At 30.3% G+C, this 22997-nt stretch overlaps 1 protein-coding gene across 1 annotated transcript in view; it reads right to left on the bottom strand.

The window, feature by feature from the left end:
• Positions 1-22997, bottom strand: part of MEF2A (myocyte enhancer factor 2A) — a 193744-nt gene that overhangs the window by 67981 nt on the left and 102766 nt on the right. Inside the window, 1 exon segment of the mRNA XM_074295037.1 lies at positions 15438-15641. Coding sequence (XP_074151138.1) covers positions 15438-15641 — 204 coding nt within the window.

Genomic DNA, 22997 nt, shown 5'->3' on the forward strand with positions numbered 1-22997 from the left:
CTCCTCCTTTACCTACTTTTTAAGTATGTTTTTCTTCCTTTAAGGATTAGTAAAGATGCTATGTTCTCTGGGAAGTCTTTCTTGTTTGTGTTTAAAATCATCTCTATTAAAATATAAACTCCCTGAGGACACAGACCTCCTTGAAATATAGTTTCCTCTAATACTTTCTTGCAAATATAAAGTGCTAATATTTATAATTAATGGATACTCAAAATCTGTTGCTGAAAAAAAAATTTTCCCAATTTTTTATAGATAAAATATCTGAGTTTACTGAGTTTAAGTTATCTACCCATGGTCAAAGGACTGATGACGAATTAGAATTTGAACACAGATTTTAGATTCCAAATCTAGAACTTAGTTAAACTGTAGCTGTCCTAATATTTAGGTTAAAAAAAAAAAAAGAAACCTATTAAAAAACCACTCTCCTTTATATAGTTTGAAATGAAACTGTTGTTAGAATGCAAAGCGAATTTTAGATGAGTTTTTACTGAAAATATCACATATCATGCTTTTTAAATTTCAGATTTGGAAACTGTTAGCAAATGTACATCAGAGACTCATGAGGGAATTTTGTGCCATAACTATACATATCATATACAGATGATCCCACTTTACACTCAATGACCCATATATACATAAACAAGTATTAATACAGTCTGAATATGAAATCTCCACCTTCTTGTGGGAATAAAATGTTGCCAAATTCATAGCACTAACTGAAGAAAGGTTCTCTTCTTATATAGAAATAAGGAGGCCAAAGGCAACTAGTTTATAATAAAAGCTGTTTTATGCAAAATTTTAGGAAAAATGGTAAAGAGAAAGCAGTACTATCTCATATAACAGAAAGAAGCAGTGGAACAAAAGCCAAATTTTTTAAAAGTTTAGCAAAAGATCCCATTAAGCAAAGTCCTCCCAAGGACATTGAAGAGTGAAAATGGAAGGACAAAAAACTTAAGAAAAAAAGAAGAAATCTGTAAAAATTATTAAAGCATATTGTTTATCATCAAGGACAATAAAATTGTTACACTTCAGACCTACACAGTTCCAGATGTACAGCCAGATGGATCAAATGGATATTGAGTAGATGTTGGAGGAAACACAAATGTGAGGGTACAGAGGAGACAAAATGCAAGCATCTTGAGGAAAATGTACCAAAGGTGTGGAGAAAAAATGCTGAGACCTTAATTAGAATCAAAATAAAATAATCAAGAAAATATCAAGTATTACTAATATATATGCTTACTTTCCCACTTACACAAAATCTTTAGGAGATTCATCTATATACATCAAAGACATTTTTGATGACAATATTAAAATAGAATAAGTGGACATTTGCAATTAACATACCATCTTTACCATTCACTATTAATAAAAGATATAGAGAAATCCACTGTGCTTAGTGTTTCTGCATTATAAAAAGAAAACATTTATTTCAATAAAGCAAAATATCTCAGATCTGTACAACAAAATCATTCAAGATTCCTTAAAAGGTACAACAAGAAAAATAACCCTGACCAATAACCTTCTGAACATAAAGACGAGGTAAACTATAGAATAATGTTTCCCAAAGGTATTAATCACTGTAATGGGAGAGACTGAAAACATAGTTCAAACTGAAGAGGGGTTCTCTAAGGGTGGTAAAGTCCTCCAGATGCTTTTGCTTACATGACACTCATCTAGTTGCGTCAGGTCCCAGGAGACTCTATAGTCTCCTGGAAAAGGTTTGTAGCCACTAAACAGTTTGGCTTTACCATGCATATAGGTAAGACCAAGTGGATGAAGAATTTTACAATCCAGATTAGTTGGGAAAGATACCCTATAGAGTTCATCCATCATTATGTATACCCAAGACAGAAAATACAGATAAATAAGAAATTAGGCTTAAGAGTTGAAAAGGAGAAGAGCAGAATAGATTATTTTTAGGAAATTTATAAATTCTTTTAAAGACCTCAATTTCTCCCAAAGGGAGATCTTTTATTGATGTTGCTCTTTGGCAATGAAACAAAGTACATGAAAGCCTATGAAAAATTAAAAAATAAACATTACAGAAAAAGCAATGAAGAAATGTATAGGAAATGTGAACAAGCTGCATCCCTAATGGGGAATTTTAAGAATAGTAAAAAGATGTCATGAAGAAAATATACAATAGGAAGAAACAAAGGCCTGATCACGTGTAAGAATGAAGGACAGCAAAAGTGAGAAAGTAATGAAGGCCTCCATCCTACTGAGTAAACAGGAGTATATAGACAAGATTCATATGTGACAAGTAGATGCAGATGGATTAAGAACTGCATCAGTGTAGAGAATTTCTAAACCAACGATATCACAGTCTCATTGAGTGTTTTAGTATAATATTCAACATTCATTTACTCATTCAAAATCTATGATATGAATACTTTGGACAGATGGATGACATACTTTCTCACCTACATTTTAAAGGATATATATTTACTTAGTTAATACACTTGACATTAGAATTTTTACTGAAGTATTATTCAAGCAGAAAGAAAAATGTCATAGTATTTTTTTGTACCACATGGCAATATTTTCAATTTAATAGAGCAAACTGGAGATCCTCTATACAAAGTGATTATATAAAGAATTTACATGTTGCAAATTTATATTCTAAATGTGCTTGTCTAATAGATAATATGGTTAAGGAACTAAAAAAAACAGTTTGGGAAGACAGGTAATTCTTTAATCTCAGTTATTCTATATGTTTATTATGGAATTGTTTAGCAAACCATGGGTCTCCTTGCTCTTTACTTTCTTCATCCATATAATTTAAATTAATTATGCTTATCTAAGACATGAGTATTGGGACTGATATATAAAAGCATCAAGATCATTACCACCTTTTGAAATGTTCACCTGGAAGTATCTAAGATTGAAATAAAAGACATAGCATTTTTCACAAGTCAAAGAATATTATTTCTTCTGAATCTTCACTTCATCTGAAATCAGAGGTATAAATGCACTATAATAAATTATAATCACAACAATGATAATGTGCCTATAAAAGTAAACTAGTAAGAGAAAGGAGAGAATAACTACTTTCCAATCACTGGTTGTACTTTATTTACAAAATTAAAATGACCAAAGTCTTTGGAAATGGGAATGCAGTAGATAAGTGGAGGAGTAGCTGTTTGGATAATGATAGAATTAAACTTCAAACTGCTCAGTCACAACAAATATAACCAGCCAATTCTCACTTCTATTCCATATATATAACAGATAATAAAAGGAAATTTAATTATCTCTCTCATCACAAGAGGGTATATTCTTTCTTATAAGAGCTGATCATCAGAAATCATCGCATAATACTATTTAACTTGGGTGTATGTTCAACACCTTCCCAACTCTCTCAACTTCCTCTCCTCTTAGATTTGAAGGCTGGAAGGTAGAGTACTATACTCCACCCAAAGCCTTTCTTAAAAAAAAAGGCAGACATTGGGCTTCCAATTGATTAGATTCTGCATTTGCAACTCTGCTTGCTCTCAGTTCCACAGAAGTACCATCCTAGTGTTGTGTCCTTCCCTCCCTCCCACTTTCCAGTTTTCTCTACTGTGGAGAATTCTTCTAATTCTCCAATTAGCTGGTAAGAGTCTTAGGTCCATGGCTATCTTTTTCTTATTTGTAACTCTCCCCACTTAGTGTACTGCCTAACACATAATATGTGATTAATAACTGTTTATTCAATTAAACTGAATTTCAATTGCACTTACAGTCTGTACAGTAACAAAAAAATTTTTGAACAAAGTTGTTTTAAGGATAATTAGTCCCATCCTTTCTTTTACAAATAAAGTTTGCATCACAGAGGATAAGCTTGCTCAAGGTCAGTGGCAAGATAAGAATGAAACAAACAAAATAGGACTCCTAACTTTTACTTTAATTTTCTATTATGGCTACCCATTGAACAAATAGTTATGAAAAAATAATCTTCTCTCTTTCCTGTACCCCATCTATTCTACCACTACTCTCTTGGCACTAATAAAATGATCATTATGATAATAAGGACATTTCATAATTGCAAGATACTTTATATATACTATGTCATTTGATCGTTACAACCATTTGAAGTCTATTTTATAGATGATAAATTTGGGATGCAGTGGGTGTATGAAAAAAACTCTGCTAAATGACTTTTATTGCTTGTAAAGATATCTGGTTCCTCCCAGAAACCTCATTTTAAGAAATTCATGTGTTCATCCCTCTCCAGATTCCATTTCTGATTTTCCAGATTTTTTCTGCTAGGCTACAGAGATATGTCTTCCTCTGTGCCCCCTGTTTGGTTTTCTTTTATGTGTAGTCTTCTTCCAATGAGAGTAAGGATTGTCCTTATTTCTGCTTGTATTTGAATTTCCATTTTAGTACCATGGCTGGCACCTTCGAACAAGGAATTAAGCAACTCACCAACAGTCACATGGCTGGTATAAAGGTAGGAAGTAAAATAAAATACCAGGGCTCTTAGGATTATATATCCATTGATTTTACTACTGTCTTATTTGGCTTCTATAAATAAAATCAACTTTTAAAAAATGCAATCTGATTAGATATTCAGTAATTCAAGAAATGGTACATGAAGAACATTAAAGAATTGACTGCATATCCTAAACTACAAAATAAAGGCTTCTCCATATCTCAACAAGTATTTCCTCTTAGGAAATTAGAAATGTAATATTTTTGGTCTATATTGTGGTTTATGCGTTTTAAAAATGGTTGTTGTCTTTTGTTCTCAAAGAGGATTAAATGACATCACTATATCACAATGTGTCTAACTGTGCCTGATTAAACCAATGCAAGTTCAGAATGATTTGCCAGAGGTTGGGCATCAATAGTCTCTATGAACATTTGGGATAGATTCTCTAACTGCGCATCTCAAGTTTCTTTTGATGTGATTCAATTTTGCTTTGCTCATAGAACATAGCATTTTGTCTGATGAGAACACACCATGCTGGAGGTTCCTGTGCCAATGTCTACCATGTCATGCTATCAATTCTTTCATATGAATTATCTCATTTAATCCTCTGAATAATCCTATATTAAAGCTGACACTTTTGTCTCACTTGAACAATCTAGCAGTTACAAATATAATAGACACATATACTTAAGGAATCTAGAAAGACTAGATAAACTAAAATAAAATTAACTCTATTTTAACAGCCACATATATCAAATACCAATGATAAATATTCTATTATAAGAATCACCTGCAACTAATTATCTAAATTACGTCTTTATCATCCTATATGAATTTATACTGTGGTAGTACCATTTTATGAAGTATTGCTGGATATTCATACAACTAAATATTTATATACATAAAAGTGATATGAAAAAATTAATACTTTATAGTAAAGTGCTACACAAAAGAGGCATTCAAAAGCTATTGAATGAAAACAGCTTTCTGCATACAGACAAAAGTCTGTTTTATAATACAAACTTCCTAAGTCCCAAAGAAGAAAAACATTTCTTTTAAAAATTTCAGACAGACAAAAAAATTGTCTTTAATTCAAGATGAGCCAAGTATTTATGTATTAATTTGGAACAAACTGGTTTGTTGGCAACTGCTATGAAGGTTCATTTATAAAAATAAGTTTCTTACTTTTACAATTTATAATAATTAAAAAGTTTTACATGTCTCTCTAACTTTCTGATATTGATGTCAGTGGATTATAGTGAGACCTAAAGAAACATTATTTGATTAAAATTACTTTAAAGCAAACAAATGCTAGTAAAAGCAAAAACTCATTAAAGTATATTTAGTATTTCAAAAATTATTACTGAAAAAATTTAAAATTAAATATTTCTCCAAATATAAAAAAATTTCATATTACATTTTGATTTTATCTACTGATTAGGAATAGCTGAAGAGCAAACAAATAATTAAGTGAAGTTTTAAATGAGACACAAGATACACTAGCAAAATAGACCAGGACAACTTTGGAATCAAGAAGATAAGGATTCAAATTTTACCTCCAACATGATTGTAAATATGAGTTGCTGACAAGTTATTTATTTAAGCGTTGACACACCGGCAATTTTCCACAGCAAAGAAATTTTTACCCCAATTAAAAAAAAAATTACGCCAAGAAAATTATTCTCTTTTACTCTAAATCCTATATTTCTATCTTTTAGGACAGAAGTTAATAAAAGTCTAAACAGTAAAATAAATTATCACATAAAGGAGAAAGGGCAAAATAGATGAATCTTTTCACCTCGGGTTTTTTTCTTAAATCTTCTCACTCTGAGAAGAATTTTTAAAAATCCAAGATATCTGTAATGTTGCTTCTCTATTAAAATTTAAAATTATCAGGATCATACATAAGTATGATTACGAAGTTCTAAAGAACTTTTGAATCCACATTTGTGAATACAATGTGACAAAGTTGAAATTTCACTAAATGAAAAACGCAAAAACTCAACTGTAACTATACTAAAGTGTATACCAGAGCAAAGTTTCTTAAACTGTTAAGTCATGACCCATAACTAAATGTGGAGATTACAAAAAATTTGGCAACAGCAAAAAATTTCTGAATACAACAATCAATAATCAATTCAAAATCAAATATGTAGTAAGTCCCAGGTGTTTCCGACAGTACTTGCCTGTGCTGTGTCATGCAATTTTATTGCAGTTCTGCTTCTGAATACACAACATGCAGACTTTGCACAATGTGAATGCATGAATGCTGCCAGAAATGCATTAGTTCAAATTTGCAATGGGATTGCATAAAAATTTCTCAGGTGAAAAGGGGTCATGAGTGGAAAAAATTTAAGGAACAGAAAAAAGTATTAGTCTTATCACTTAACAACAACACTGTATAAATCCACACAGATTAATAATTAATCAAATTGAATTAATAATATAATTAATTGCAATTAAAGATTACAATAAGCAGAAGGCTTCCACTTAGTTTTTCTAATACTTACATGGTAAACATTTTTTTACAATTGTGGAAGCTCTGCCTAAAATATCTTGAGAACAAGTATGCATCTGTGTCTAAGAAAAAACTTCTTCCATCAAGATAATTTAATAGCTTTTTATTGTTAGGGATTTATTTTATAAAACATACAGAATATAGAAGGAAAGGGATAAGCTTTCTGTACTTTTGCAATTTAAGAAACTTTAAAGTTGAACAGGATGCTACAGACTTCCACACAGCCTGGGTGGACAATAAACATAAGCATTCAAAAAGATCAATGAAATATAAGATTTCTATATACTTATAAAGATACTTATCAGCAACTTATACTCACAGTTACTTGCTTGAGATACTGACAGACTGTCCTTTGCCCTTGGTCATATAACTAGTTCTCATGTGTTGGAGGTAGGACTTGCCATAGTCCATTTTGCTACAGCATATATTTTATTCCAACTTTAAAGGTTAAACTACCTCACAAGTTGAAAATTGATAATAATTATAAATACTCTCAACTTTGGAGTCAACAAAAAGAAAAACTGAGTAACTGTCAACCCATTTCTACTCAATTTTAGAAAAAAATACACGCATACATATATGTAGATATGCATATATGCATATTACCCAAACATATAATAATTTTCTCAGATTTGCCTCCACAATCATGTGTTTATTAAAATTAAACATATCGGGGTAGCTAGGTGGTGCAGTGGATAGAGCACCAGCCTTGAATTCAGGAGTTCAAATCTTAACACTTCCTAGCTGTGTGACCCTGGGCAAGTCACTTAACCCCAGCCTCAGGAGAAAAAAAAAATTAAACATCAAAATTAACATATGTCTTTTAAATTCTTCTCACTTTGTGAGGTATATTGGTCTGAGAATGTGCTGGATACTGAAATGTTACTCGTACTCGTGTCATATTTTGCAGCTATTTCCTTGTACATTACAGAACAGTTATTGTATTTAAATAATTTGTCAAGATTATCATTTAAAATCTTCCGTGTCATTTCTTGGCTGTCAAGTGAATATCATTAACTGTAAGATAACACATAACCAAAACTATCTTGTAAAATACAGATTTACTGTTTTACCCAATTTTAACTATTTCACTTTTCCAAAATAATTTGATAAATTTTCACAGTATCCACAATGCTGCTCAGTTTGTTTGTTTTTTGTTTGTTTTTAAGAAAATAATTAATTTACATTAAGTTTAAGTAATCACTTGGACATTATTTATCTCCTGGAAAAAAGACAAGAATGGAATTGAGCTATACTGGGAACAAATCAATGCTTTAGGATACTTCCCAAATCAGCCCTTAGCACAAGAAAATATTATGTATATTTTATTTTTCACTATTTTCATCTTCTTAAATAGAATCAATGCACCATGGAATTGTAAATGACATTAAAGAAATACTGATCATTTGGTATTTTTCAAAGTAAACTGTTTACTAGAAATTTTCATTAGAAGTTGTATAAAAGCAGTTAAATTCATTTTTTTCTCCTTTTATTTTTTATGAAACCACTAAAGGAAATCATCACTAAAAAGACTAAACTTTTTACCAAGCTCTTTGTCTTGAAGAAAAGGTAAATAACAAAAGATGGAAACACTTGAAGTAAAAGTGACCCTGAAAAAATATGATTATTTTCATTGAAAACTGAAAAAAAGAGCAGAAATTATAAGTTGTTTCTTTCTTCAAAATAAGACACGTTGCCTCTACATTATTGCTCATTCCAAAAAGCAAGGTGTGCTGTTTATCCTTGAAAGAAATATAATATGGTATCATGAAAGACAAATTGTTAAGAAATTATTTGGAGGTCCCAAGTCAACAGTAATCAGTTTCAAAACTTGATTTTTCTCCTTGTATTTGCCCAGCTCAACAAATGTAGCCAAATATACTACCAAGTATACCAAATACTGATCAAATACATGCCCCAACATGGTCCCTGAAACAATCCTTTCCTACCACCTTAAAGCAAGATTTTAGAATGACAGCTCATCCTTCCATAATAATTTCATTAGAATTCTTTTGTTAAACAAAACACTCCAAAACCAAATTTATTCAAATATAAAATAAGTAACCAAATTTATTCAAATATAAAATAAGTAACTAGATAGCCTTAAAATACATTAGCTGTGAAACTGTTTAGCCTTCCACAAATATATTTCGCCAATGCTTTTTAGTATTATCAATTACATTAAAAAGAAAATGAACACTGCATCTGTACCTTGAAGAAGAGAACCAATACAGAATGCAGTAGAGATTTTTTTAAAAAACACAAAAGAGTTTTATTGCTGAAAAGTAGGCTGTGAAGCGATGTTGTATGGATTAACTCTTATTTGTTCCCATTGATTCCCATTTAAAAAAAATAAAAAATACATTCCTTTAAAAAAAACAAAACAAAACAAAACAAAAAAAAAACAAAACAAAACTGTGGCCTGAAAATAATCAAAATCACATTTGGAAATGCAGCATACTTTCTTAATAAGCACATAAAAGAAAACTGATAATCGTATGATGAATAATACTCAAAATACATTGCAAAATAAAAATACTAAAACTGAAATTGCAAGAAACTATGGTGATCATTTGTGTGAAGTGGTGGTGCAGCAAAATGTGGAAAGGAGAAGGAGGGCCATGAGGATTGTATGCCTCACCCTGTGAATCATCATCTTGCTGCTTCAGGTTCTGTAATCAATAAAGGAGCAGGGCAGGGGGCTGGAGGTGGAGGGAAGCTTTGTCTTGTCTCCAGGTGTCACAATATTTTTTTTCCCCTTTCCCTGCCGCTCCATTGCAGCCCTGTAAAACATTAGGCAAGCCTCTTAACCGTTCCCTGTCTGTTCCATTCCTTATCTGTAAAATGGGGAAAAAAATGTTTATTGGCTGAAAAGCCTTTTTAAAAAGTTATTACAATACTGTAAGCCTAAAACATAACAATGTCCCTAGTTTGGACAAATCAGCATCAGACCTTAGAGGAGAAAGGCTAGCAGTTTTGTTTTCTTCCTAGCTTATCATTATGGCAGACGCATTCCCTCCTCCCCACTACCTTCTTTCCCACTATGAATCTATAAGGGACCAAAAATTATGTTAAGCAAATTAAGTAAAATTGTTTTAGAAATTCATTCTCTGCTTTACAATTCATGTATAACCAAACTGACATGCCATTTTGAATTATCTTACAAATCAATAGCTGCACTTTTCCTTTTTTTTCTTCATTAATTTTTAACTTACTACCTGTTATTTCTAATACCACTGTTAGAGATAACAGCTATCTTATTATCACCACTACCTCATTAAAGGTGTTCATTTTCAATTTTGCCTACTATATTCATTACAATCAACAAATTAATACAAAACAACCAAGCAAGAAACAAGTCAACAAAACAAATTTTCTTACGAGACTCTGTGGGGAAAAAAATTAAATCACACTATTTCCAATTATGTCATTTTATTATCTAAAGCTCAATGTACTTTTTGCTAAGGAGGGCTCTTTCTTTTCTGAAAATACAAATTCCTTCTGATAGTCATTGTTCTTAACCATTTTTGTCTGTGCCATATGAAACATATATATGTATACATATACATTTCTAAATAACTGAAGGAAATGCTCATTTTACTTAAAAGTCAGTAAGAATAAATATATAACTTTTTTTACCCTTCAAGTTCATACTCTCTGAAAAATCTACAAAGCCCTGTTCTAACATGAAAGAGGGAAGATTATAGTCTAACAAAAAGACAATTTTTCTTTCTTTCAAATCTTATTTATACTAAATACCACTAAATCTTTGTTTCAGCTAACTTTTAAAAGCATATTTCTTTGTTTTTGCAAATTTTTCAGATAAAGCATTTTATTCAATATTGGACATGTTATAATTTTGCATTTTCTTTTTTTCTGTTTATAGCTACTTAGGATAAGTGTTTCCCCTTTAGCCAGATCAAGTATGAAAAAGCTTATTACCAAAAGATTGGTCAATAGGGACATGTTTTTGTACCAGCAATTTTTTTTAAAGTTTGCTAAAGATTATAATCTTTATCTGTTGAAGGAGATACATAGGCAAACAAAGTAAATGATAAAGGGGATGAGAGTGATATATTCTCTAGATTTCTCTGAATAGCAGAAATCCACAAATACTAGCATAGTCTCCCATTAAAAGATGGAGAAAAGTCCTCAGGTAAAAACCTCATAACAAGAAAGATTACACTGGCTGAATAGTTATAAATGAACATCATATAACTGAATTAAATATACTACTGCAATATGAGTTTCTAAAAAAAAAAAAAAAAAAAAGTAGTATAATTTACTATTTCAATTGTATCTATTAAATTGGAAAGAAGATAATTTGGGCCCTGAGGTATCAATGGTCAATGTCTTCATTTCTTGCCATAAACAAAAATTCTCATCTAGTGAGCTTTTAGAATTTTTTTTTTTTGTTTACACTATAATTCCTACATTTTCCTGTGTTTTCATCTCTTATTTAGTATAAGCTTCAAAAAAGTTTAGGACTCTTAACAAACAATTTTGTTATTCATTTGTTTTTAATTTAATTATAATCTGGCAATTAAAACATAGATTGAAATATTAAAATATATAGTATAAGAAACTTCAAAACATTTTGTGCTTATGAAAAAACATTAATTTTGGTAATTAAAATGCACAATAACAATGTTATAAAATGGGACAAGAGGATAGAACTAGACGATTGGAATTTTTTTGTTTTTTAATCTTATGCTAAAATTATTATGCAAATCAATTTTTAAAAAAGTTATTTAAAAAAGAGCAAATTGACTGTCTCTGTAAAGTTTCGTAAATACTTTCTAATGAATCAGTTTTCTCCCTTTTCCCCATTTATAACTCTTGCATAATCTTTAATTTTCAAAATATGAGCTTTGCTTAAAGAAAAATATGACCAGTCACACAAATAAAATTTTGGTACTATATTTAAAATATTTTAAAACTTTTAATTGAATTGGGGAGCAAATAGTACTGGTTTTTTAAAAAACTTAAAACCTTAAAAACTTTTAAAACCTTTAAAAAAAACCCTTTTAAAAAACCTTAAATAAGTGATGAGAATTTGTAAAGTTAATGTCATTTTAAAGAAATTATGCTTTTAAGTACCTAATTTAAGTGGTACAGAAAAAGAAAATGCAACACTGATTTTTCTGTATTCAAAAATGTGAGTACTACATCTCACATCATTTAAATATTAAGAACAACTTTGTTGAAGTTCTCCTTAGAATACTATTCTCCAAAAACAAACTTTATTTAGTGCTGTGGATGAAATACATCCGAGGATCTTTATATAGCAGCATTCATGTGTGTGTGTGTACACTGAATACAGCCAAAACACTAGCTTTAACTAATAATTAAAACATCTCTATCAAAAAATCTTAAATTGTTCTTAGCAGTTAACTTATAGTAGTAGTAGTAGCAGTAGTAAAATATTTCTATTGGCTATTACACTGGTAGTTATTAGACTTTTATTTTTTAAGGTAATTTAAGGTAATTTTAATTATTTATTTTTAATTTAATTTATCTTAACTTAATTAAGGTAATTCTATTGTAAATATTCAAAACAATACACACACAAAAAAAAATCTCATCATAAAAGAGGGAAAATAAAGCCAAAACCAATCAATAAAAAAAAAAATAAAATAAAAAAATGTCACAAACATGTGCTTCTATTCACAGAGAAAACCAAGTGAGAGAATGTATGAGTTATTTTTAAAATTAATCTATAAGTCTAATTAACATCTTTCATAAGTACAATACTTTTTAAGTAAGGGTGACATTTTTAATGTGATGGAATTAGTTGTAATTTAACTGGTACACTCAATTTAAAGATCGCTACTTGTCCAAATATAGTATTTAGGTAAACTATAGGGTTTTTTTTTCCCATTTTTAAATTCTAAAGGGTCAGTGCAGAAATTCATTGCCAACTAGCTGTAATTTATAGAGAATGTTTTTTCCCCATCTAACAATTCATATTAGAAATGACTGTGTTCAAAGTTTTGGGAAATAAGACAACACTTATAATACAATGGCAAATGAATATTATACCAGAATTCCACAAAAAAGCCTGAGGCTTGAATCTGTTCAAGAATTTATGTAGAAAAATAGGAATAAGATATTAACTTATAATAAAATCTATATTTTTAAGGACTTATAAATAAATTTATGAATAATTTTATACCTGCATCAGTTTCATTCATTTCTACTACTGGAAGAAAAAGTGTGTGGACCAATGCTAGGCTGATAGTGTCATTGTTATATGAAAAAGACAGAAGATATTTATAGTTATGATGTATGTTATCCACTGTCTTCCAATAGAAAGCATGGTTTAGTCAAGCAGAAATTTAATATGCAAAAAAAAAGCTAAGTTTTTCAGTCCTTAATAATAAAACCCATTCACTAATTCTTTACTCTTTCAATAATCCAATATGCTCCCTCTTCTTTATATTTAGCTCCTTAGAGCTTCATAAAAGTGATGTGAATAATTTTAGCTCCATTCACACACTTATAATTTTAAAAATCATATATCAAAATCTCATTAATTCACAATTCTGGTTTCTAATTTACACATAACTAAAGTAGAATATTTTCTAAGAAGAGTATAAAAATATCCTTTTTATTCTGAAACTGCCACAACTGAGATAGAGTAAGAAAAGCTTTATGCAAAAATCAGAATATATATTACATTTTTTAAGGAGGTAGATCTTCATATCTGAGAATTATTCAGAACCTCCTGATAGAGATAAGAACATCTGGAACAATAAAATATCAGAAGTAAAATAAATACCCATGGGCCAGCATTTTTAATACAAGGATCAATCTTAAATTGAAACCTTGATTAACTGTAAATTATATATAGAATTTATACTAAGTAACAAAGGCTGATGGTTAAGTGTGTGATGTCATATGCAGGAGAAGGGAAGGATTTTCAGGATATTACAAACAAGGTTGGCTATATTTTCCAAGTATTATTTAAAGTATTAAATGATAAAGTCATTTACACGTGATTTTAAAATAAGGTTTACAGATTAAACATGGGGAGGAAAGTCATAGTTATGTAGTATATAGGTCAACTAACAGAATCTTTATCTAATATAAAATGAACTGACATGCATTTCAGAAGATAATCTCAAACAGCATTCAACAAACTGTGGCCAAAAAATGAACAAGAAGATGATTTCCATCAATTATGCTATATTTTGCTACCTCATCTCATTTAAAAATTCAACTATTGCTTAAAATTAGCAAAAACACTTAGAAAAATTCAAATAGTTTAGTCATTTTAAGCATATGTGTATGTATATGTGTGTATATAACATATATATCATGAAGCCAAAAGAATTCTGTACAAAGAAATGTCATAAAGTACATTTAAAATATATTATTTATTCATCTTAGCACTATAATGTAGTACAAATGATCTCTGCAAAGCCAAATAAATTAAAATTCCTAGACAATGAAATCATTAAAAATTCTCTTTTCATCAATTTTTAGAGAAAAAAAATTGTACTTGGGTTTTATTCAATTCTTGTAAAATTAATTTTGTCGTCTTTGCATTCCACAACATTTTTGGTAATAAAAAATGTAATATACCTGGATGGTCACGTAATATTAAAAAATACTACAAGTCTACTAAATTCTGCTATTTCCTAGGTAATAAAGAAGCCAGATTTTGTGAATGAAAGAATATTTTTACATGTTTAAGGTGGGGAAAAAAAAACCTCTACTATTTTAAAAGAGTACTCAGTATTTCTATGGACTAAAGAAAAATAAATACATTTTGTGGTTCCGAGGCAGGGTAAGATGAAATTGGAAATAAGGTTTTATTCCTTTTGCTGGGAAGATTTGGTTTGGTACATTGTTTTTAAGTAGGAAATCTTTGCCTTTTTTTTCTCTGATAAAACAATAGGTCTACTGATGAGGGTGAGGAAATGTTTAGGAGAACAATCAAGGAGGAGGAGAATATATATATATATATATAAAAATATATGTATATATATACACACACACCCTGTTACTATGATCTTCCAACATTAAGCTCTGTTAACAATATAAAAATATGATTTCTATCTTTTTCTATGTCATTAAATTTTTGAAGTTGAGGATATTTATTAATGAAAATAAAACAATTAAAACTGCACAACATAATTTTGATACAATTCTAACTTTTTAACATAAAACACGTTAAAAAGCTGTAGATAAATAGGTTAGCTTAGTATATTCTTAGTATACTTTCAAAATTTTGTCAGAGGGATTTATAATGTTTAAGTTACTAAATCAACAAGAAATTATTTTTAGAAGGTAGGCATTATACTTAAAGAAAAAGCCAATTCTCCCTGTAACTAATTCATATCATTTTGCAATTGAGAAACCAGAATACAACAAATGTTCACTTTTTATTCTTTCAATTTCAAACACAAAACTTAATCTGATTACTCAAATTATAATTAAAATGTAAAAATATTAATTATTTTTAAATTAGTCATTTCTAGATATATGTGTTACCTCAACAATATCCGAATTGGTTCTGCTCTCATGAGGTTCATTATATTCTGTATACTTGAGGAGGACTTTGTCCATGTCAGTGCTGGCATACTGAAATAGTTTGTTAGAGCTGTTAAAAATGATGAGTGCTATTTCACAGTCACAAAGCACACTAAGTTCATAGGCTTTCTTCATCAAGCCAAATTTTCTCTTTGTAAAAGTCACCTGAAAAAAAGAAAAAAATTGTTTTAAAAAATTATCAATAGTTTTAAGTATATCTTTTAAGTATATCTAAAGTCTTCTTTACACATGAAGGCTCGTCTAAGATAACTGAATTTCCAGTTCTCATTTTAAAATCATAATAACACAAATTTCCAACATTCAAAAGTTCCAAGAGATCCGTTTTCTCTTTTACAGCACTGTTAAAAGAAAAATCTAAAGTGATCAGCATTTTCAACAATAAATACTAATGCTTTAATAATTCATCTATAGAGTATCAGTTTTTCAACAACTTCAAAAAACAGGTATAATTTTTGCAAATGACTATGAAATTAAGAAATCCAGGTAAGGAAAGCAAAGATATCTTGTTCTCAAATCTCAATATTTCAGAAGAGATGTGATATTTCTCTTTCTTTGAACACAAAAAATGATTCATTTTTTAAATATAGTTAAATGGTCACTTATTGGGGAGGCTTTATGGTAAGCATACCATTTCAGTAAGTTGGACTCCATAGACTCTGATGTTCCTTACACACAGAGATTCCATGATTTTGAGAGAATGGACAATTGGATTGGCAAAGATTCCCAAGGATTTCCTCTGCTTAATGATACTATTTATACTTCAGGCAATTATAGCATTGGCAAGGATGTGGTAATTACCTAGAAGAAACTAGAAGAGAGTCAGACAGTCCCTTAGCTACCATCTATTGAGAGAGATGAAATGAGGCATAAAATCACAAAATAAGTAAAAGAGGCAGAATTCAAACTTAAATGACTCTGCACCAAGGGCTTTCTACTCAAACAAAATGTCCATAAAAACACAAGTTCACGAATCCCAAATGTGACCAAGAGAAGAGAATCTGCAGCAACAGGTATAACGAATGCCCAACAGTTTTGTGACTTTGAGAATCAAAAGTAGTTGAGGGAAAATGATAAATAATTAATTTCAGCAAATGGGGAGGGAAAGAATTGTTTTTGAAACCTACAGAGACTGTATGCGATCTAATGTTTATCATAGGAAGCCAACAAGTATGATACATTGAATGAAAATTAGTCTATCAGAGGAGAAAGCAAAATGCCTGGAGAAACCTTTTTCGGTTCTCTGGTACATATGAGGGAAGATGGTCCATTCTTTAGCAAGAAAGAAAAGATGTGGAAATAGAGTAAGGAATAAAGAAGTTGGAAGATGGAAGACTGTGAGGAAAATAAAAGGATAAACCTGTGTTTTTCCAAGTTAGTATTAAGCAGTACTTGTTACAGAGGAAGTACTAAATCTTTTGAATTGGAACTAGCTTCTATTTTAGCAGAATGGTAAGAAGATTCACAAATGCCACTAAGAAAGAGCATCTATTATTGGCCTCAAGAAGAGATGTGTTAATAATGGCGAAGTTGCTGAAAGATGTATAAAGGTACTTATGTAAACTTAGCACTATCATGAAGTTTATCATGTCTAAAGCCTACCAGATGTGACAGAGATTTGTCAAAACTTAATAACCATTATATTAGTGTTTCATGTGGGTAACAGAAGATACTTTCAGAAAAAACCTTTAAAAACTCTAAAGACTGATTAAGTCTAGAGCAGGAAATTGAAAGATTTTAGAGGCACAGGTGGTGTTTTCATCATTATTGATTAAATATAGATTTTTAGAAAAGACAGGAGGAATAGCTGGGTAAAAAAATGATTCCAAAAACTTCAATTTGACTTTAAATACTATGATATAAGAAACAGAAATGAAAGGTGGGGGGGAAAAGGAAGTGGAGTAGAGGAAATCTTAGATATAGCTGCTACAACAGATATGATAGTAGCATAAGAAGAACAACAGTAAAAGTCTTATTAGGTCAGAAACCTAGATCCAAGTCTTAGCTTCACCATTTATTAGTCAAGTGAATCTTGAACAAGTTACAAATTCTCAATCTTAATTCTCTCCTCTATAAAAGTGGGATAATAATTTATGTATTCAATGGAGGTGTTATATAAAAGCAAACTAAAAATGAATTATACTACATACTAATAATAAACAACCAGCTTCCATATTAAAGATGGCCAATTAACAATCAACAGTCAATTCTATTCACAGACTCTGGGTTTACTGAAATTTGGAAATGAAATTTAGAGATAATTTAGTATGATCCTTTTATGTCACAAATTAAAAAAAAAAAAAAACACTAAAGCCCTAAAAAAGGGAGCTGAATGAATTGTTTCTTTTACTCTTCCATAGCTACCTCCCAGAAATGCCCAGCAGTAAGCCACTCTGCTCAAAATGGAAAAACTTAAGAATAAAGTGGATATCAGGGCAGTATTTTACATCTAGAAGATATTCATCTTTAAAAAGTCACAAACCTGAAGGGGAGAGACATAATAGAAAGCAATGGATGAGAATTAAAGACCCATATGTACAAAGTTGTGTATAGTTTTTGTTGTGGCAAAGAATTGGAAACCAAGGGGTTACTTATCAACTAAGGACTAGCTAAACACATTATGATATCTATATGTAATCAATACCATTGTGCTATAGAAAAAGACATTGGTTTCACAACATGATCCCTTCCTGTCATTCCAGTTTTCTTACACATTTCTCCCATCTGGAATACTAGCTTATTTGGAATTCCTTACATATAGCTCTCCATCTCTCATTCCTATGCCTTTGTACTAGTTGATAATCAGGCTGAAACATTCTCTTCCTTGTTTCCACCTTTCAGAATTCTTGGTTTTCTTAAAGACTTAACTAAGTACCACTGTAGGCAGGAGGCATTTTCTTTTTCTTTCCTACCCCTCATCCTGATCCCAGATGTTAATTTCTTTTCATTAAAGTTGCCTTGTATGTATGTGTCTTGAATGTATCTTATAAATATTATATGTTCTTAGATATGTTAATGTACAAGCTTGTTGGGGGCAGACTGCTTAGCACCTGGCAATAACTGTTTGTTGACTATCTTCAATGGCAAAAGACAATAAAAAATAGTTAATTGAAAATTAAAACTCAATATTGATCGAGGAGACAGTAAGATTTCTTTTTTTCTTTTCTGTTCAAAGACCTGCAGGTTCATACAAAAATAAGGTCTAGCCATTTTTCATTTCACTAGCCTTTAAAAAAAGATAAAAATAAAAGAAAAAAAGAAAAAAGCAACCTTACCCACTTAAACTTAAATATAGGTAATTTACTCAGCCTCTTTCAAAATAGGTGAGAGGCAAGGTAAAAGTCACGGTAAAAATCTCTCTCTCTCTCTTTTTTTTTTTTTGTGTGTGTGAATACAAAACTCAACAACTTAAAAAAAAAAGCAACAATAACCCAAAAAACTTCTAGCCACCCTCCATCAAAATCCTGATTCCTTATCTTTTCTCTTTGGACTAAGGAACAGAACAATAGTGCAATATCAATTTAACCAAAAGCATTTTTAAGTATAAACAACCCTTGATCTGGGGTTTGAACAGAACTGTAAACTCTCCTCCTTAAATGAAAAATTCGGGGAAAGAAAAGTCAATATACTTGACTAAGGGAGTTAAAAACCAGAGAAGTTCCTACTTATAAACTGGTCACTTAAAACTCTAAACAGGCACTTCTCCTCACTGACCTTTTATCTTCCACACCTCAAATGTGCCAGCCCAGGTTCCTGCATTTCAGTGAAGCCAAAGAAAAGAAGTTCTACTACACAAACATTGAAAATAGGAATGTTTTGTTTTTCAGTCATAAGGCAAAAAGCTAGGTAAATCTCCATACTTCAAAGGGGTAATGAATAACTCATCTCTTCTCAGTCCCTAAGACATAGATAAATTGCAAAGGGGAATGATGCAAGAAGAAAAGAGAAATGGAGAGAAAGCCCAGCCTAGAGAAGAGAAAATGGATAGCTTCAGGATGAAAGAGCATAGTTAACAGATAAACATTTAAGATATGGACCAATTATACAGTTTACCTTACCAAAATCAAATTCTCAATCCTTTCCACAACTAGAGGATCTATGTAATATCATTTTAATATGTCATTAAAACAATCAATTTCATGAATGGATGACACTTTGGAGCCGAACATATTTATCCTTTGAATGCTGAAATAATAGAAAGACTGTTTTGGTTTCCTTTTGTAAATAAAAGTAGAAAGTAAAGCCTAAAAATTCTTTCCAAATCATAACATCCAAAGAACAGAGCAACACTCCATAGGTTAATTTGCTTATTCTCCTACTTATAGATAATGACAACATACCTAAAGTATATAATTGATAATATTTTTATTTTAAAGGCAATTGGGAAAAGATAACTACATACTGTAACTCATTCTAATATCTAACCATCCTTGCTTTCCGGAAATTTTTCTTTATGTTCAACATAATCTTTTATATTGTCATTTAAACATCATTTCTTAATATTTTGTCTGGAACAAAAAATAAAATAAAGTTGCTTTTTGTGATCTTATATTCTTATTGGAAATGTAATAAAAATCAACAGAACCTCTACAAAACTGTATTTAAAAAACCTAAGACTTCTATTATTTGGGAGTTTTATTCCTTGCTTTTTTTTTTTTTTTTTTTTTTTTGAGGCTGGGGTTAAGTGACTTGCCCAGGGTCACACAGCTAGGAAGTGTTAAGTGTCTGAGACCAGATTTGAACTCGGGTCCTCCTGAATTCAGGGCTGGTGCTCTATCCACTGCGCCACCTAGCTGCCCCCTATTCCTTGCTTTTTTTAATGACTATTATAAATTTCAACATGGTAGAATGAAAACCATTCTAATTTTTCCTGAATTTCTTTCTGAACCTTTGGGACCAAATATATATAGATTTTGTTGCTTTTGCTATTTTTATATGGTTGCATTTTTTTTTTTATTTCTTATTTCTTTCATCTGAATCACTTCACTGAACAAGTCTTTCCATATTTCTATGTATTTTTTGTATTTATCATTTTATGAGACATATTTATACATATATGTCCTCAAACTTTTTGCTCTTATGAAAAATGCTACTATAAATAATTTTATGTGACTAGATGCTTTCCTCCTATAAACAAATATCCTCACGTAATAGTAGTAGCACTACAAGGTTTAAGAATACAAACACTTTTGTAAGTCCTGCTATTTAATTCCAAAGGAAATTGTGTGATACAATAGAAAGAAGCTAAATTTCTGGCCAAAAAAATCTGCTAATCACTATATATGTGATCTTAGATAAGTCACTTAAATTCTCTTCAGTGTTCTCTCATGTAAAAAAAAAAAAAAGAAAAGAAAAAAAAACCTCCAAAAACAAAAAACAACAACAACAAACAAACAAACAGGCAATAGGATTAGATGATGATTCAGATCCCTACCTTCTGGTTTTAAATCTATCACCTGAATTGGCATAAGACCTAAATACAGGGAACTCCCAGGTGAAAAAAACTACTTTTCCACTATGGGTCAGCACCAACTTTGAAATTTAACTAAACTTTAAACACTGAGCACCTTTTAATTATTCTTTACCTTGAAACATAATACCAAAACAATAAAATAAAATGCTAGGGCCAAATTCTGTACTGCTATGTATCTTCAAAATGTAGGATACCAATTACTCAAAACGGCAAGTAACCCAAAAGGCAATAAAAAAATTCAGGGTGGGCATGAATAAATTCCTATGTACTATTAACAATAACTCACATTCAAAAAGTGAGATAATTTAGGAAATGTATAATTAGCAAAAGAAGTGGGCTGGTCATGTAATTAGGGGAGAGGATAATAAATTGAGCTCAAGTTTTGTCCTATGGAATATCAAAAAAAGGACAACTGCTAGAGGAAATAGAAAATATTGTTAACATTCATTATACCTTTAAGGAAATCACAAAAAGAATCACATTTGATGCCTTTTCCCTATTTCTCCTCCCTCCCTTCTTTATTCCCTCTAAAATAGGGATTAAAATCAAGATGGAACAGAAATTAATTTTACTTATCTTTTAAATAAGACAATTCTAATTTTTCTCTTTAATGAATAAGAACGCCTGCATACAAAGGAATGTTTTCTGCAAAATGTTAATACTAAACTTTGATATCTCTGCTTACTAGTAATAAGAGGGATTTTATTCTACATAATTATTTTTTAAAAATAAAAGCACATTGAAAAATGAATAGATGTCTATCAGTTGGTATATGAAAGAAAGGGAATGTTATTTTTCTATAAAAATGAACAAACTGACTTTAGAAGAGCCTGGAAAGATTTACACGAACTGATGTTGAGCAAAACAAGTAGAACTAAGAATAAAGTATATATAGTAATAGCAAGATTGTGCAACAGTTAACTATGGAAGACTTGGTTCTTTTCTCAGTGGTTCAGGGGTCCAAGGAAATCCCAATTAACTTTGGATAGAAAATGCTATCTACATCCAGAGAGAGTACTATGGAGAATGAATGTAAATCAACACATGCCATGTTCACTTTTTTTTTCTTTCATGGTGTTTTTTTTTGTTTGTTTTAATCTTTCTCACCCAAGATGAGCCATAAAGATATGTGTATTTAAAAAAATTAATATACATATATAACAAAAAAAACTAAACAAGTAAAAATAAAAACAAAACAAAAAATAAATAAAAGCACTCTTAAGAATCCCTAAGGCCCAATTCGGTACTGCGTACAGGAAAGATGCTTAATTTTTATGGAATTCAACTGAAGTTAGGTAATATCTGATTCAATCTATAGTTTTCCAAAAAAAATCTTAACATTAGTTCAAGAACAACTATTTACAATCTTGAGCTCTCTGGTTACTAGTTATAGTCTTAAAAATCTAAGATTCAATTCTAAAGTAATGACACTATGTTTTCCCCCTATGGTAGTAGAATCAATCTCATTATTTATACTTTGTACATCACCACATATTTTTCATAAGATAAATAGTAGGTATGAGATTCAATCTATCAACACTTTTTTGAACCAAACAATTTTTCTAAAAAAAAAGTCTGACACCAATTTAACTTTGCTATTCCTTTTCCAATCCTGAAATTTCTACTGAAAGAGAAACAATATCCCTTCATCTAACAATACCACTACTAGGTATGAATACAAAAAAGATTTTTTAAAAAATTAAAGTACCTATATTTAGGACAAAAATATTTATAGCAGCTCTCTTCCCAGTGCAAAAAAATTGAAAATTGAGGGGATGTCCATCAATTGGGGAATGGCTAGATAAATTGTGTACATGACTGTCATGGAATATTACTGTTCTATGGGAAATGATGAGCAGGATGCTCTCAGGAAAGGAAAAATAAAAAATAAAAAAAAAAAGCTGTAAAGTCCTCCAAGAACTCAAGGAAAGTGAAATGTACTGTAAACAAAGTAATAGCAATATTCTGGGATGACCACCTATAAATAACTTTGATATTCTCAGCAGTACAATGATCCATGACTACTGAAA

The sequence above is a fragment of the Sminthopsis crassicaudata genome, chromosome 2, assembly GCF_048593235.1.
Source record: "Sminthopsis crassicaudata isolate SCR6 chromosome 2, ASM4859323v1, whole genome shotgun sequence".
Taxonomy (NCBI): Eukaryota; Metazoa; Chordata; class Mammalia; order Dasyuromorphia; family Dasyuridae; genus Sminthopsis; species Sminthopsis crassicaudata.